The sequence below is a fragment of the Sardina pilchardus genome, chromosome 4 (genome assembly GCF_963854185.1).
Source record: "Sardina pilchardus chromosome 4, fSarPil1.1, whole genome shotgun sequence".
Lineage (NCBI taxonomy): Eukaryota > Metazoa > Chordata > Actinopteri > Clupeiformes > Clupeidae > Sardina > Sardina pilchardus.
In genome coordinates this window covers 17,741,007-17,755,525 of record NC_084997.1, presented here as the reverse complement: position 1 = coordinate 17,755,525, position 14,519 = coordinate 17,741,007, and the positions used below count along the sequence as shown (strand labels likewise).

The 14,519-nt window shown below is 42.4% G+C and overlaps 1 protein-coding gene across 1 annotated transcript in view; it reads left to right on the top strand.

The window, feature by feature from the left end:
• The first annotated feature begins 575 nt into the window (after nucleotides 1–575).
• tmtops2b (teleost multiple tissue opsin 2b) overlaps nucleotides 576–14,519 on the top strand; it is a 28,483-nt gene continuing 14,539 nt past the window's right edge. Inside the window, exons 1-2 of the mRNA XM_062534399.1 lie at nucleotides 576–933; nucleotides 11,007–11,332. Coding sequence (XP_062390383.1) covers nucleotides 576–933; nucleotides 11,007–11,332 — 684 coding nt within the window. The remainder of the gene's footprint in view (nucleotides 934–11,006; nucleotides 11,333–14,519) is intronic.

Sequence of the window (14,519 nt, the reverse complement as noted above, 5' to 3'; positions counted from 1 at the left end):
GGCTGACTAAACTTGTTGGCCAAAGGTTTGGTTTGTCAAGTGCTGTCTTAGACTAAACTAAACTAAGTAGCCTACGCTAGTAGTTGTAGTTGAAATGATAATGACGGTACTAACAACGTGTTGGTTGATGAGTGCTGTAAAGGACAACAATAGGTCTAACTATATCAACCCGCAAGAATATCTATATAAACATACAAAAGACCGTTAATAGGCTTGTCAAACATAACGGGACACCTACACAGAAGTCACGGGACTGCTCAATACATGGACACTATTTCCCCCGCTTCTTATCAACTGTAACGTGCGCGGATGGGATATCAAGGCGAACTCTTTTGACCGGATTCAAACAGTGTCTACTAGAAGTTCCACATTGAAGGCTTTTTCGTAATTAGCCTGTCCAAAGTCGCATCCTTTGAAATGTCAGGACGTATAATGTTCGTTTACATCATGTAAGTGTCGGTCTATTGCAAACTACATCGACGGAGAATCAACAGGTTTTTAATGGACTCTTTGAAGGATAACGAGCGACTTGGTTTGATGCAAATCAAGAGCCAAATTAAAGAACATTGTCCAAAATGTTTTCTGACTTGCCTGACTTAAATTACAGCTTTAATGTGAGTGACGAGGACTCATTTCTGGACCACTGGAACGCAACTACCCATACACTTCCCCGAGCGGGATTCATCGTCATTTCAGTGATACTGGGGTTTATCATGACCTTTGGGTTCATCAACAACTTTGTAGTGTTGATCCTTTTCTGCAAGTTCAAGACACTGCGGACTCCAGTGAATATGCTTCTCCTGAATATCAGTGTTAGTGACATGATGGTTTGCCTATGCGGGACTACCCTCAGCTTTGCGTCCAGTATCAGAGGAAGGTGGTTTCTCGGGAAACACGGCTGTAGTTGGTATGGCTTCATCAACTCGTGTTTCGGTGAGTATATGCTTCTTATGTCCTTAAATTGCCACTTACAGCACAACATTGCAGAGAGATGGATGTCGCGTGCTCAAACAGGCTACATCACTTCAGCGGGGCACAGACTCTGGTCTGGGCACAATCACTGATACGAAATGAACGAATAGGGCTGTTCATAGATGAAAGAACAGTTTTCGTTTTCCAAACGCAAACCAGTAGCCTAAAGCTTTAATCAGAAAATTAGTTACATGCTATAGCCTACTATCAAACTCATAAGCACTCACAAGCAACAAACAACCTCTCACTGTGTTTGAACTGGGTCTTAATTTGGAACGTTAATTTGCTGGCATGTTTGCATCCAAGCCCTTAATAGGCTCTGAATTCATGCTCAAATCTATTTAGTAGGCATAGCCTACTATTTGAAAACATTCCCTGGAAATTAAGAGCTTTCGTTTCATGGCGCGTCATGCCTTGATTGCGTTAGCCAGGACACAACTGTATTGCTCAGGAGATATTGCAGAATTTAAGCCAGCGGAAATAGTTGTGGATATTACAGGGAAGATCTATGAAAACTCTTTTGGAAGCATGCAAAGCATAGAAAATGGGTAGCTCTGTGCAAGCCTTTGTGTTTCCCTTGTCAACAGGTTGGAACTTGAAAGAATCGGCCATAGCCTACACACTCACCAGTGGGTGTAATGAAAGTGATTGAAATCTCCTAGAATAATATTGAATCCTGCTGTGCAAACATAGAATGTAGTATGAAGCAGGGCCCATGGGCTCTGTCTGTTGAGTGCATCTGCCTGGACCTTGCCTAAATCCAATACAATTGCATTACTGCTCATAGAATTTAATATAGGAAACAGGACATGCACATGCATGCATTGTCTCAATTATTTCATCACGCTTGTGATTCACTGGATGTTTTATTTATTTATTTATTTATTTTCAGCCGTGTAGACAGTGCATTGAGTTGAAATGCCCTCAAACCAGTTGTTTAACCTGTATCCGCATGATATTGCGCCCTTTATGCAACCTAATCTTCAGCATTTTCATGTTAAATCCATGGCATGTCCAGGTCAGTTACTTATAAATTTCGTGGACCAGTCCCTGAGATTAGATAGAAGTGCTGAGATTTATTGGCCATTTTGAGCCAGAGACATTCTGTAGAAATGAGATCAAGCTGTGAAGAGATGAACGTAACCGTATCCAACTCCCATCACAATCCTCTCATATAATCAGGAATGCCACGAGCAAGGATAAATAAAAACCCTCAGACCTGGAAAACCCACCCAGACATCACAGGCAGAACACTGTAAACTTCTTCCTGAACAATACTTACATTATTTTTGCAAAGTGTATGATTCAGTTTTTGAGTGCATATTCGGTGGCTTCAGGGTAAACCATTTTAATTTATATTGGGCATTGTCATGTTTTTGGCCCACAAAATTCCTGTACGAATGCCTGAAGAAGTCCTAACAGCCAAGAGAAAATCACATGGCAAAACCACGTCTGCTTTAGTAAATACCACTTGCCCTGGACCACTTAAACCAGATTTAGATAATGCCCTGCATTTGGATAATGTTCTGTAACTGTTTCTAAGGCTTTGCTTCACTCTCTCCTTCTTATAAATACAAAGCCTCAACTGGTCATACCCCTGATTAACTTGCATCTGTTTGGCTTCACAAGGCGTGTTTCAAATCTCCAGTGTTTTGTCCTCTCAGTTTGTTTTCATGTACCTCTTTTTATGGATATGTTCTCACAGTATATTGCGTATTCTTCAACCATGTCTGCTTTTGCACTTGGGAATTCGTAACACCTAATTGGATGGACAGGTTTCCCCAGTAAATAAAGAATACATCCCTCCATGAATCACAACACAGAAATAACACCCAGGCTTACACCCATGTGCCCTATAATGGCAGAGATTCTAGATTAAAAACATGGAATAGTATGCACAACACCCAATTTGAAGTTGTTTGGCAATTAAGTTAATTTCCTCTGGCTCACATGAAATTGCAGGAGCTCTTGAGTTGATCGTTGTTCTTGTGGGGTTTTTAAGCTTGATTTTTTTTTTCTGCCCCCACCGTTGACTTCAAGGCACTTAACCCTAACCCTTGACTAACGCCTTCCAAACAGTGCTGCCTCAAAGTTGATGGTGGGGGCCTAAAAGACTGTATCTTTTTTCTTGTTTAGATTAATGTTTCCCCATACATATGGTCCAGATATCTCACCAGCATATGTTCTCCTTCCTGCCAGTAATTATCTTTAAAATTAAACAGAGGTCATCTTTCATTGTCTCCATCCGTCATTCGACCTCCTCGTTCTTTTGTTCCAGATTCTTCGCTCACTATCTCTTTGTCCTTTAGTTGCATTATGACGCGTAGGTTATGTCACTCAGGAAAAGTTAAAAGGTCCCAGAACACTGGTGTGACGTGATGACGTCCTGAGAACGTCAGAGGAATGTGTGTGGAGGCAAAGCATGCTAATGAGGTCCAAGCAATTGCACAAACGTTTTGCCATTTAGCCTGTCTGACTCTCACCCCACCCGTCTCCCGTTCTCTCTATTTGGATAGATAGATAGATAGATAGATAGATAGATAGATAGATAGATAGACACTTTATTGATCCCCAAGGGGAAATTTAAGAAAATCGCGTATACAAATTTAGAATATCATACTGCCCGGTTGAACAAGGCCCAGTTATCCACTCTGCAAAAATGGGAGGCATTACAGTAATATGCAGGGTCCAAGATCTCATGCCCCTTGTGTAATGAGTTGCCTTTATGTGTGAAATACATATTGCTGTTGAGTGCTCTTTCTTTCTGTAAAAATCCCATTTTTTTTAATATAATCTTGTATTTTCTATTCCACTCTTTTACCTTGTGTATGCTTTAATATCTAGCTGTAAATGTAACCGTCTTGCCCCCCCCCCCCCTTGTTTATGAAACTCAATAAACAGTTGATCACAAAAGAAAAGAATAATTAGACATGTATGCAAATTAGGAAGAGAACCTGTTTCACTATACCAGTCCTATAACTCTCCAAATATGGACCCTCCCATGATCTTGGAACTGGGATGTAACAGAAGACTTCTATGTTCAGTGAAAAGGGTCACAGTGCTTCTTTCCCACCCTTGTTGCATAATATTTTTGTAACCCCCCCCCCCCCCCCCTCACACACACACACACACACACACAACATCCTGTGAGCCTCTGTGTGTTCCTCTTTTACTCACATGTAATTAAGACCATTTTGTGTTCCCACTCAGTGGTCGCTAAAGGTGGCTTATAATGACGCCATGAGGTTGTGGCTGCGTGTCCCTAGGTGGCACAGTGCCAGCCAGCTGTTTGTGTTGTCTAATGTACCAACTTGTCTGGCATTGTTGTGCAAGCTGGTGTTCAATTTCATGTGTCGTTTGGACTTATCTGATGACTGTATTATCAAGGCCTTAACCTGCCCCATGATGGGATATCGGCTCACATCCAGGCTTCGTAAGCACTGGCACAATCGTTTGCACCGTTTCTTTTAAACTAACAGTGACAAATTACTGTATTTTGTGTGGCTGTCTGTCTACTTGGTTTTGTCTTGTTTGTTAAGTGTGTATGTGTATGTGAGTGGACCTCTCCTTCGAGTCCATAATAAAGATTATTAGTAGAGGGTATTATTAAACCACTTGCAATCAATGAGACTGGGGGTTTGTGATAAGCCACACTCCCCCACTTATCAGTTGTGTTTTGACACATGCTAATTATTGTGGCGTTTTTCCAGCAGATTTTGTCACGTGTCTGCCAACAGAATGAGCGGATCATATGGTCTTAGCAGTATGTATACATATCATATGGTCTTAGCAGTATGTATAGCTATAGTGTATAGGACACAGCTGGAGACCTGCGCTGTTGGAGCATACAGCCACATAGTCGAGAATTGTACAGAGCAAAGGTCACTTTATGTTCACATATTTTCCCAGTGCTCGCCTGGTCTAACATTACAGTGCATGTCAAAGAAAAGATCACATAGCGTATATTTAAGAGATCAGTGAACTCTCTTTGCCACTCCTATAAAGAGCCGATCCACCCTGAGCCGAGACAGAAGGTCAGCCCAGTGAGACTGCTTTTTCTTTTTATAAAGTTAGTTGATATATAATCAGCTTAGGAATTATTACATTTCAACAACTCAGAGTTTTTTCCATTAGCCCTTTCGGGCAGATTGTGTTGTTTTATACATGGTGGCCTGAGAAGTGAAACAGAGGAATATAGAGAACACCAGACCAAAGAGAGGATATGCTTGTGTCAGCCGATTTTTTTTGTCCACACCAATGCAAATGTAGGTCTTGTTGTGTGCTGTGCTGTGCCCTTTATCAGGGTGCTATATTTATAAACACATTTGTCATGCGTACTCATTCATCAGACACTGCTTCTTAAGCACATTCTGTTTTTCAAAAAAAAGAAGAGAGAAAGGGAAGAAAGCATATAGGATGCCTTTATTTCTCCTCCTCCTCCTGTTCCTCCTCCTCCTCCTCCTCCTCCTCCTCCTCCTCTCTGGAGAAATGTACTCCCACAGGTAATCAGAGACGCATACCATAGAGACTGTCCCCTGCAGCTCCGCGGAGAGTGGTGGCTCATGGCGGCAGATTAGCTTAAAATCGGCAGGCCTGAGTCATCGCTAAGCAACAGTTGCAGGAGGATTAGTGCGTTACGCTGAAGACGAGATGTGAAATTGAATTACTTCAGTGGACAGGTGTAGTTGCTAAAAGATAGTAGGTAGTTGTTTATAGGGCTCTTCTTTATCTATCTATCTATCTATCTATCTATCTATCTGTCTATCTATCAGCATCCATTCCACACTCACAGCTCTTGAAAACATCTGTAGCCAGTACTGTCATCCCCACCCACAGGTGTCTGAATGTTTCTGAAGATCAATACTCATCAAATGTGTTCGTCACAGCCCCTCTGCTTTCAGTTCTCTGCCCACTGTGCCTGGTCCTCTCTCTCTCTCCCCCTCTCTCTCTTTCTCTCTCTCTCTCTCTCTCTCTGTCTCCCTCTCTCTGTCTCTGTCTCTCTCTGTCTCTCTCTTCCCTCAGGTTTGATATACCTGTCCATCTATCTGCTCTGTCAGGAGATTTATCTTGCTCCCACCACAAGATGTGACACGCTGGCTCCCTGTCTATTTGAAAACAACAGGTTTTATCAATCACTCACTAGAGTTTGACATTAAATAAAATGCTAGCGTGAACACGGCAGCAGGAATACACACACACACACACACACACACACACACACACACACACACACACACACACACACGCTGCACATAGACACAGACACACATAGTAAACACACTGACACACACACACACTCACACTGCACATACTGTACTCACAAACACATATGTACACATGCTACACATACACTCGCATGGACACACACTGCACAAACACATAAGAATAAAATAAGAAATAATACATAAAACCAATTGCCTGTTCACAACGGGCTATTAGTTTCAGTATGAGAGTAATCAATTTCTTGTTGTATAAAACATAAGTATTTGACTTTTCACATTTCTCAAAATGACTTTCCTCAGGAATGAAAATAGAAGTAGTTACAAAGCCAACGTGTGGCCTAACAGGCGAGTAATGCTGACAGCTTTACAGCCTTTTCATCTTCTTTTGCCATGGTACTTAGCAGAACACTTTAAAAACGAAAAACACTGAAGGATAAATTCTTAATAGAAGTGCCTGTCCCTCTTAGAATTTATCTGATGCCAGCTCTGCTAACACCTAACTTAGAAATGCTTCATTGGCGTGATACAAAACATGCCTGCACAGTGAAAATCTGCACTGGATACAACGCATGCATATCAACAAACAGGCAGATAACATATGGTACCATATAAAAATAGCATCTGTTTTCTTTTCTGGTGCTTTTGTCCTTTACTGGAAGGATTGACTGCCTCCCATTTTTTCACATGCTAAAACACAGAAAGAAAGATATAATTCTTTCTCTCTCTCTTTCTCTCTCACACACACACTCACACACACTCATGCATGCATGCACATGCGCGCGCACACACACACACACACACACACACACACACTCTATAAATGCAATATCCTAAATTACATTTCCGAATCCACTGCTATCAAGCCAAAATCTTAGATGGGTCATACTGTAGAAGGAAATCCATAGCTCTGGTGATCAATTAATTGATTTTGCCAAAAGCCTGTTTATCTTCAGGGCCACAGCTGTCTTGGGGTCTCACTGTCACATGGCTGAGATAAGGGACTTCTGTTCTCTCCAGAAGAATAGAAAATGTGGAGTTGCACTTAACCTTTGATTTAGTTTTTAAAAAGCCCTTTTGGCCAGGTTAGGTTGAGCAGCCTCAACACACTGTCAGCCAGTGATAGCCAATATGTTTCCACTGAACAGTTGTCTGAACTGTTTGAATATTTTCCCTTCTGGATATTGTGTGTGGTTTAGACAGAAAAAGAAGGGATGCACGAATGGCAAGGTTACTGTGTTGTGCTCAATAATGATAGTATTTGCAATCTGGATACTGTAGTGTGTGGGTATTTTTGTGTGTGTTTTTTATTTGCTTGCAAGACTTGAATGTCTCTACTCTCTCTACTCTCTACTGATACTATTAACCAGTCTCCATGCCTCATTTGGCACAAGAGTAAGTGAAAGATTTGTTAGTGCAATAACCCTCTAATGGAGATGCCCTCTCTCCCTCTCTCTCTTCCCCCTCTCTCTCCCCCCCCCCCCCTCTCTCTCTCTCTCTCGCTCTGTGTATGTGAAAGTCAGAGACAACACCAGGGCCAAGACTGTCTCCTCCGGTCTCCCCATTGTCAGCTTTATTTGCAGCGGTTATTCTTGTCCTCCTTGTGTAACATGCGTGTCTTGCGTCATGCATCCCACCTCCCACCTCCCTCCTCCTCCTCTCTCCCTGGCGACTCTCGCCTATTAATCTGCCCCCCCGCCGGCGCTGCAGGAAGCACCTAATGGCTGGGCGAGCGAGGCGGACGTGTCAGGAAAAATGGCAGGAGTTTCCCCAGCCAACCCATCACGGTGCTCATCACTCAACCCCGCAGATTTTCCCAGCAGGTCCCCACATCACAGGGCCTGCTGCCGTGCTGCGGCACTCATCGCCGCCACCTGGAACGACGTTAGCGCCTCTGATCTTTCGCACTCTTCGCGCGCTCGCAAGCGTTCGCTCCTCGAGCCGTTTGCCGTCGCTGCCTCGCTCTTGTCTCTCACGTCACAGCCGTCGTTTTTTTTTTTCTTTTCCCTATCCACCTCTCCGTCTTCACCTCCCCCCCTTCGTTCAGCCTGCTATTTTATTGAAAGCACCTTCCTGTGTCGTATGTTCTTTCAGTTAGCGCGGTCTCTCTGCGTCACTATGAGACATCCTCAGTCTGCTTTTATCAATCGGCAGAGAGACTGCCTTGGAGGGGCTCTGTAATGCTATATTGATGCTGTACAAATTGCTCATCCTTTGCTGCAGCATGGAGTCATCTCCTCCAGTGTCCTGGGACAGCAAGGGGAATCTCATGTTTCTCTGATGGGGGGCCTGAACCTATTAAGTCTGTTCTGCACATCTCTTTGCCCCCATTACATAATAGCGTAACTGGATAAGTAATTCAGTTCACGTGTGCGTCTGTGTGTGTGTGTGTGTGTGTGTGTGTGTGTTTGCAGCGTGAGAAGAATCAATGAAGATTGACTTGACATTATAGTTTTTCCTAGTCTCTTTGGTACATTTGTCAATCATTGTTAATGTTTGTGCACCAGTAAGTGCATTTCTTTCCACACATTTGTACACTGCATCACACAGTGGATTACCTACAAAAACATGGCTCAAACATGGCCATTGTTTTGATTGTTTTGTCCATTTGTTTGTAAGATAGTAAAAATGCTTAGTCATTTTGTCAATACAACAGAACTTTGCCATTGTGATTGAACCTGTAATGCTACTCTCTGAGTGGCATATACTGTATCAGCTGTGAAACATTGCTTTATAGTGCTTTATATTTGTCGGCAGATGATGGAATGCAGCAGAAAGAATGTGCTGCTTTACAATTCTGCAGCACTTTAGAGTAAGGAAATATTACAAAAATGTTTGTAGTGCAAACAAATGAAACATCACTTTGGCAGACTAGCAGTGCTCTTCTATTACCTTTGATCTTTAGAGCTGGTTAATCACTGGTTGATCTAATGTTCTCCAAAAGACATTTGCCACATTTTGCACCTTGATAGATTACATAGTGCTTTTCTCCACATAATATAGTTGCTTTGGTACATCATAAAGCACTATCTCGTTCAGCATCGGATCAGCATTGGATCAGCACTTTTGCATATAATGTCAGTGTAATGCATTTTGACCAAGATGACACAACCAATTGATTTGTAAAAAAAACAGTAGGCACTTGTACAGTCAGTTGCAAAGACTTGCAAAAGCATTTGCTGTTTGTTCGAATTAGATAGTGGTTTTATGATGTACCAAAGTAACTAGATTGTGGAGAATTGTACATAAGTGACAAGTGTTTTTTAAAAGGTTTTTTTTTAGTGGTGTGTAGACTCATATTGGCAAATATGACTCAAATTATATTGACAGTAATGAGAAGGATATGCTTAGTTAATATGAAGGTTTTTAATCCAAACCATTCTGCAGCCAAGCCCAGGAATCTCCATGGAGATTTGTCCTCTCCTCTGGAACCCACTTACAGCCGCTTCAGACGACCAAATGGAGGAAGGGGAGAGTTGAGAGTTGGGAGTTGTGTTGTAATGGATGTGCTTCTGAGTGCAGAGAGTGCGGCGAGACGGTCACAAAGGTCAGGGCTTTAAGAGGACGCCAGGTGCTCCTGGTGCTGCCAAAATATGTCCGCTGCGCCACTTGGGTCCCCCGGTGATGAATGGGAGCTGGCAGGCAGTGCCCACAGACTGAGTCTTTCTTTCCCAACGCTCACCTTTCCTTTTGCTTTGCCCTTCATATATTTGTGTGTGTGTGTGTGTGTGTCTGTGTCTCTGTGTGTGTGTTCTTTGCCCTTCATATATGTGTGTGTGTGTGTGTGTGTGTGTATACTGTATACTGTATATATATGGCCAGGGCAAAGAATATATATATCTCCTGTTGTCTTTGTCTCTGTCTCATGGCACCATCCTCTGTCCCATCTAACCTTACATACGGACATACAGAAGGGCCAGAGGGGTTGGAACTCAGAGCACTTGTGTAACAGCCTGGCTGTATATCGCACAACACAAAGGCCAGCCCTGTGTTTCTTTCCCCAGATGCAGTCAGAATGTCAAACTCCATTGTACTGGAGTCCTCTCAGTAGCCTGCCCTGAGATAAGATGGGCTATTGTGGTTGAAAATTGCAACCTTGTCAATAGTGACAGTCGATTTGGCCACAGGCCTTGGTCTCCCACCATTGGTTTAGGGTGTAAACCGACAATCTTCTTGTCCGGCGTTTTGTGTTTGTGTGTGCTAAGATGGTTGTAAAAAAGGAGGATCGGTATTGCAGATGTGAACAACAACATTCTAAAACAGAGGCCACAATTGCCACGATTTATCAGCTATGATCGCGGCACAATAACACCATCACATATACTGTCTGTATGTATTAAACTTATGTATGTACGGTATTTTAACTGATATCACTATTTATTTCTAAACCTCTTTTGGTCAGACTATAGATGCTCATGTATTTCAGTTTTCCTGGTAAAACTCCCATGTGAGCATTAAAGGGACACTTCACCGATTAGCATGAAGCTTTGTATCTTTAGAAAACCAGTCATGTTTTTGAATGGTCGTGCATCATTCCCTCAGTTTGCCTTGAGATGGGAGAAATACGGATTTCAATGAAACCCATGAATAGGACTTCCTGCTTTCAATGATGTAAAATGATAATTTTTGCATCATTGAAAGCAGGAAGTCCAACATTGAAATCCGCATTTCTCCCATCTCAAGGCAAACTGAGGGAATGATGTAGGACCATTCAAAAACAAAGCTTCATGCTAATCGATGAATTGTCCCTTTAAATATAAGTTGATTTGAGTTGCCTTACATATCCTCACCCTTGTTTTATCTCTTCTCCATCAGGAATTGTGTCTTTGATATCGCTGGTGGTGCTCTCCTACGACCGGTACAGCACGTTAACGGTCTACCACAAACGAGGGCCCAACTACCGCCGACCGCTGCTGGCCATCGGTGGGATCTGGCTCTACTCGCTCTTCTGGACCGTGATGCCTTTACTCGGCTGGAGCAGCTACGGTCTCGAGGGGGCAGGGACCAGCTGTTCTGTGACGTGGACGCTGCGCACGTCCGCCTCGCATTCCTACATCATTTGCCTCTTCATCTTCTGTTTCGGGCTGCCCGTGCTGATCATGGTTTACTGCTACAGCAGGCTGCTGCTCGCTGTCAAGCAGGTACGTAAGTGTGTGGTGTGTGTGTGTGTGTGTGTGTGTACTTTGTACGACCGTCCGATTTCATATTATTAACAATGTAGGCTAATGACCGACTACTGGTGATGTGGGGCATCACCTACAAACACATTTAGCATATCTGGAAATCGGCAATAAAACAACAAATGACGTGAGTGTTTCTGGACAGAGCTTATTCCTTGTGATTGAGTATGTTAGAAAACTAGACTGGGTGAACCCTGCCTGACCTGCTGGCGAATTTGGATATCACCCGGCAGCTCAGGCAGGAAACCTGCACATCTATCTCCCCTGCTTCCTGTCCACAACCTTTGGCTCCAATCACAAACTAGCTTATCCAAAAGACGCACCGGATCGTTGGTCTGATTGGTTGAAGGACTATCCAATCGTAAAGTCATTTGAACGATGCCAATATATCTTGACAATCCCGACACTCCTCCGAGAGAGCACGCCTCTCATGCAGTAGAAATAAAGCGTAGACCCCCCATACTAATGTTCAAACTTAAAAGATTGAGCTTAGTAAGGTGATAGCCAGACTATTAAATACCCGGCTCTGGGTCAGGAGAACAGGTTCCACCTCAGTGCCAACTTTGAGCGGGTCTAGAATAAGAACTGGTTTTGTCAGATACTGGGAGCAGGGTTTTACATTTCGAAAAGCCACTGGCAGCAAAAAGCAGCATAGCAACTGGTGCTAATCAATCAAGGATGATGAGGCAATGTCCTTAATATTGTCAAATTTTGTTCAAGATTTTTTTCAATAGCACAGTGCTTAGATAACATAATGTTAAACCAGAACTTGTATTAATAGATCAATTAGTTGATTTGCTGAAGGCTGAAGGTTAACCAGGTCAATGTGTTTATTCTATTGCACATAAGAACATGGGGGTCCGTTTTCTCGTGATCAGAAGACAATGCAACTGACCTCTCCAGCCTTTTGTACCTTTTTAGCTGCTGTGCTATTGTAGGGTTATGTAAAGGTCATTAAAAGGACTACTAGGCTACCACTGTTATACTGTCATACTACCATTTCAGCTCAAATTGGTTGTATTCTTTGGTTAAGTATTTGAGGAACTTTTGGTCAATTAAGTCATAACTCAAAATATCCGATAAACTAGAAATAATATAGTTTGACCACTTGGCCTCTGTTATGGTCTCTCTACTTCACTGCTGCCAGCTGTGCTCACTCAAGCGTGTTGAGAAGCTGTTTTTTGCCAAATGACCGGCCTGCAATTGCTTAGTGATTCAGAAAATTGCTCACATGATCCGGTCATTTTCTTTTAATCCCTAGCTTGTGGCCGGAGATCACTAAACATGACGAAGCCTTGTTCTCTATTTCAGGCACTCTGGTTTTAATTTTGAGCTTTCCTTCTACTTTTGATAAAGTGGCAAATGTGGTGGTGTTTTATAGGAAGTGAAAATGGCATAATAATCTAGAATCATGTGCCAGAGTCTGTTTTGTTTTGCAAATGTCTAAGCATCTGAACAATCACCAATTGGAGTTTTTTTTGCCTCCAGTGTAAAGAAATATCTATGAGAAATGTAAACTATCTCACAGATAGTCGTCCATCACTGAGACCCACTTTGTTGACCACAGAGTCACTCAAAAGTGGTAACGAGGTGGGTGAGGAGCTGAAAAAGCATGTTGGATGTAATGGGTTTGCAGTAGGTGCTTTTATAGGAGGAATGGGAAAGTGTTTTGATCTGACATCTATTCCTAAGAGTGACTCTTGACTAATGGCTGTATCAAATCAGAAATATGCTAAAGAGCAAAAGCTTGTCCACCGGAAAATAAAATACTCAGAATGAAAACCCACACAAAAAGGCAAGAGTCACTCAGTGTCTTCAGGGACTGAGGTATGTGGCAGAGAAAAGTCTACCTTAGCAACAGATGAAAATAGCTTGCTATCCCACTGCCTCTGCCCTGCAAACTGACTCATCTATGCATGTGAAGTAGCCTTTGGTCTTTACTTGCTTTGACACCTGTAATTTTGTCTCAGTACAAAATGCAGTTTTGCTGCGTTGTTTAGTTTCATAATGTTTTGTCAGTTTCAGACAGAATTGGTAGAAAGTCAGAGTTGGTCATCCAGGTGTCAAATTATATCAAATTGGTTTGCTTTGCAGAACTAATTACAGAATGAATATTGAGATCTCTGTGGGCAGACAGAAACTGGTATTTGCATGATCTTAGTGCTTTAGTCACCCGTCTGTTGTATCTACTTTGGGGTCTCCAAATGGATTGAAGGGTTGAAATGCTGACTGTCACCTGGTGATGGAACCCCATGCTTAAAGAAGGATCACAGAGCTAATATTTAACTTTATTTTGAATTATTTGGTCAAATTGATATTAATAAGTCAAGATTTAACCATCATTTTCTTCCTCTTCTTCTGAACATGTAAATTGACAGAAAAAAAGTGACGTCTTAGATCTACAAATGTACTAATGACATCCTTTTCAGAAAATGGTAAAAATAAGCTGAGGATTTATCAGCAGAGGATGTCTGCATGGACTCAAACTGTCTTCTGACATCGATGTAGTCTGATGTCAGGATATCAGCCACTTCTAAGAACATCAAAGTCACAGCTGACGGGTCTGATTTAAAATTCAATCCATCAGCTTTTTCTAGGCGTATAGGGTGTCCACCATGTGTCACTTACAACTTTTGGGGGCTAAGAAAAAAACAACCATCTTGAAATCATTGGTTTTCCACTGACTTAATGGGACTTTCTACCAACTTACTTCTGATTATACCTATGAACCAGCCCCATAGGGTGACCAGCCCAGTAGTTATCTTCACAGACCTGTGCCTCTTCCCCGTGGCCTCCTCATGGACTTGAGGAATATATTTTAGGATTTTACCTTCGCTCCCTGATCTCTACCGTAGCTCAAATTCCTTATTTCTTGGTAAAAGAACCTCTCTAGTCAGTTTTATGTGTCCACATGTGACATCTTTTCCAATTACTCCGATTACTCCAGTGCATGGTCGACGTCATCGTAATTGTGAGAGGTTTCGGTTGAGCCAGATATACCTCTTTGTCGCGTTCATCGTCTAATTTACTTTGGTTTGTTTTTTCCCCATTAGCATAAGCCTTTGCAATAGCACTGAACAATGCCCTCATCAATGTTATCTTAAAGGTCACCAAATGGATCAATAGACTATTTGCTCCACTCAGAAAG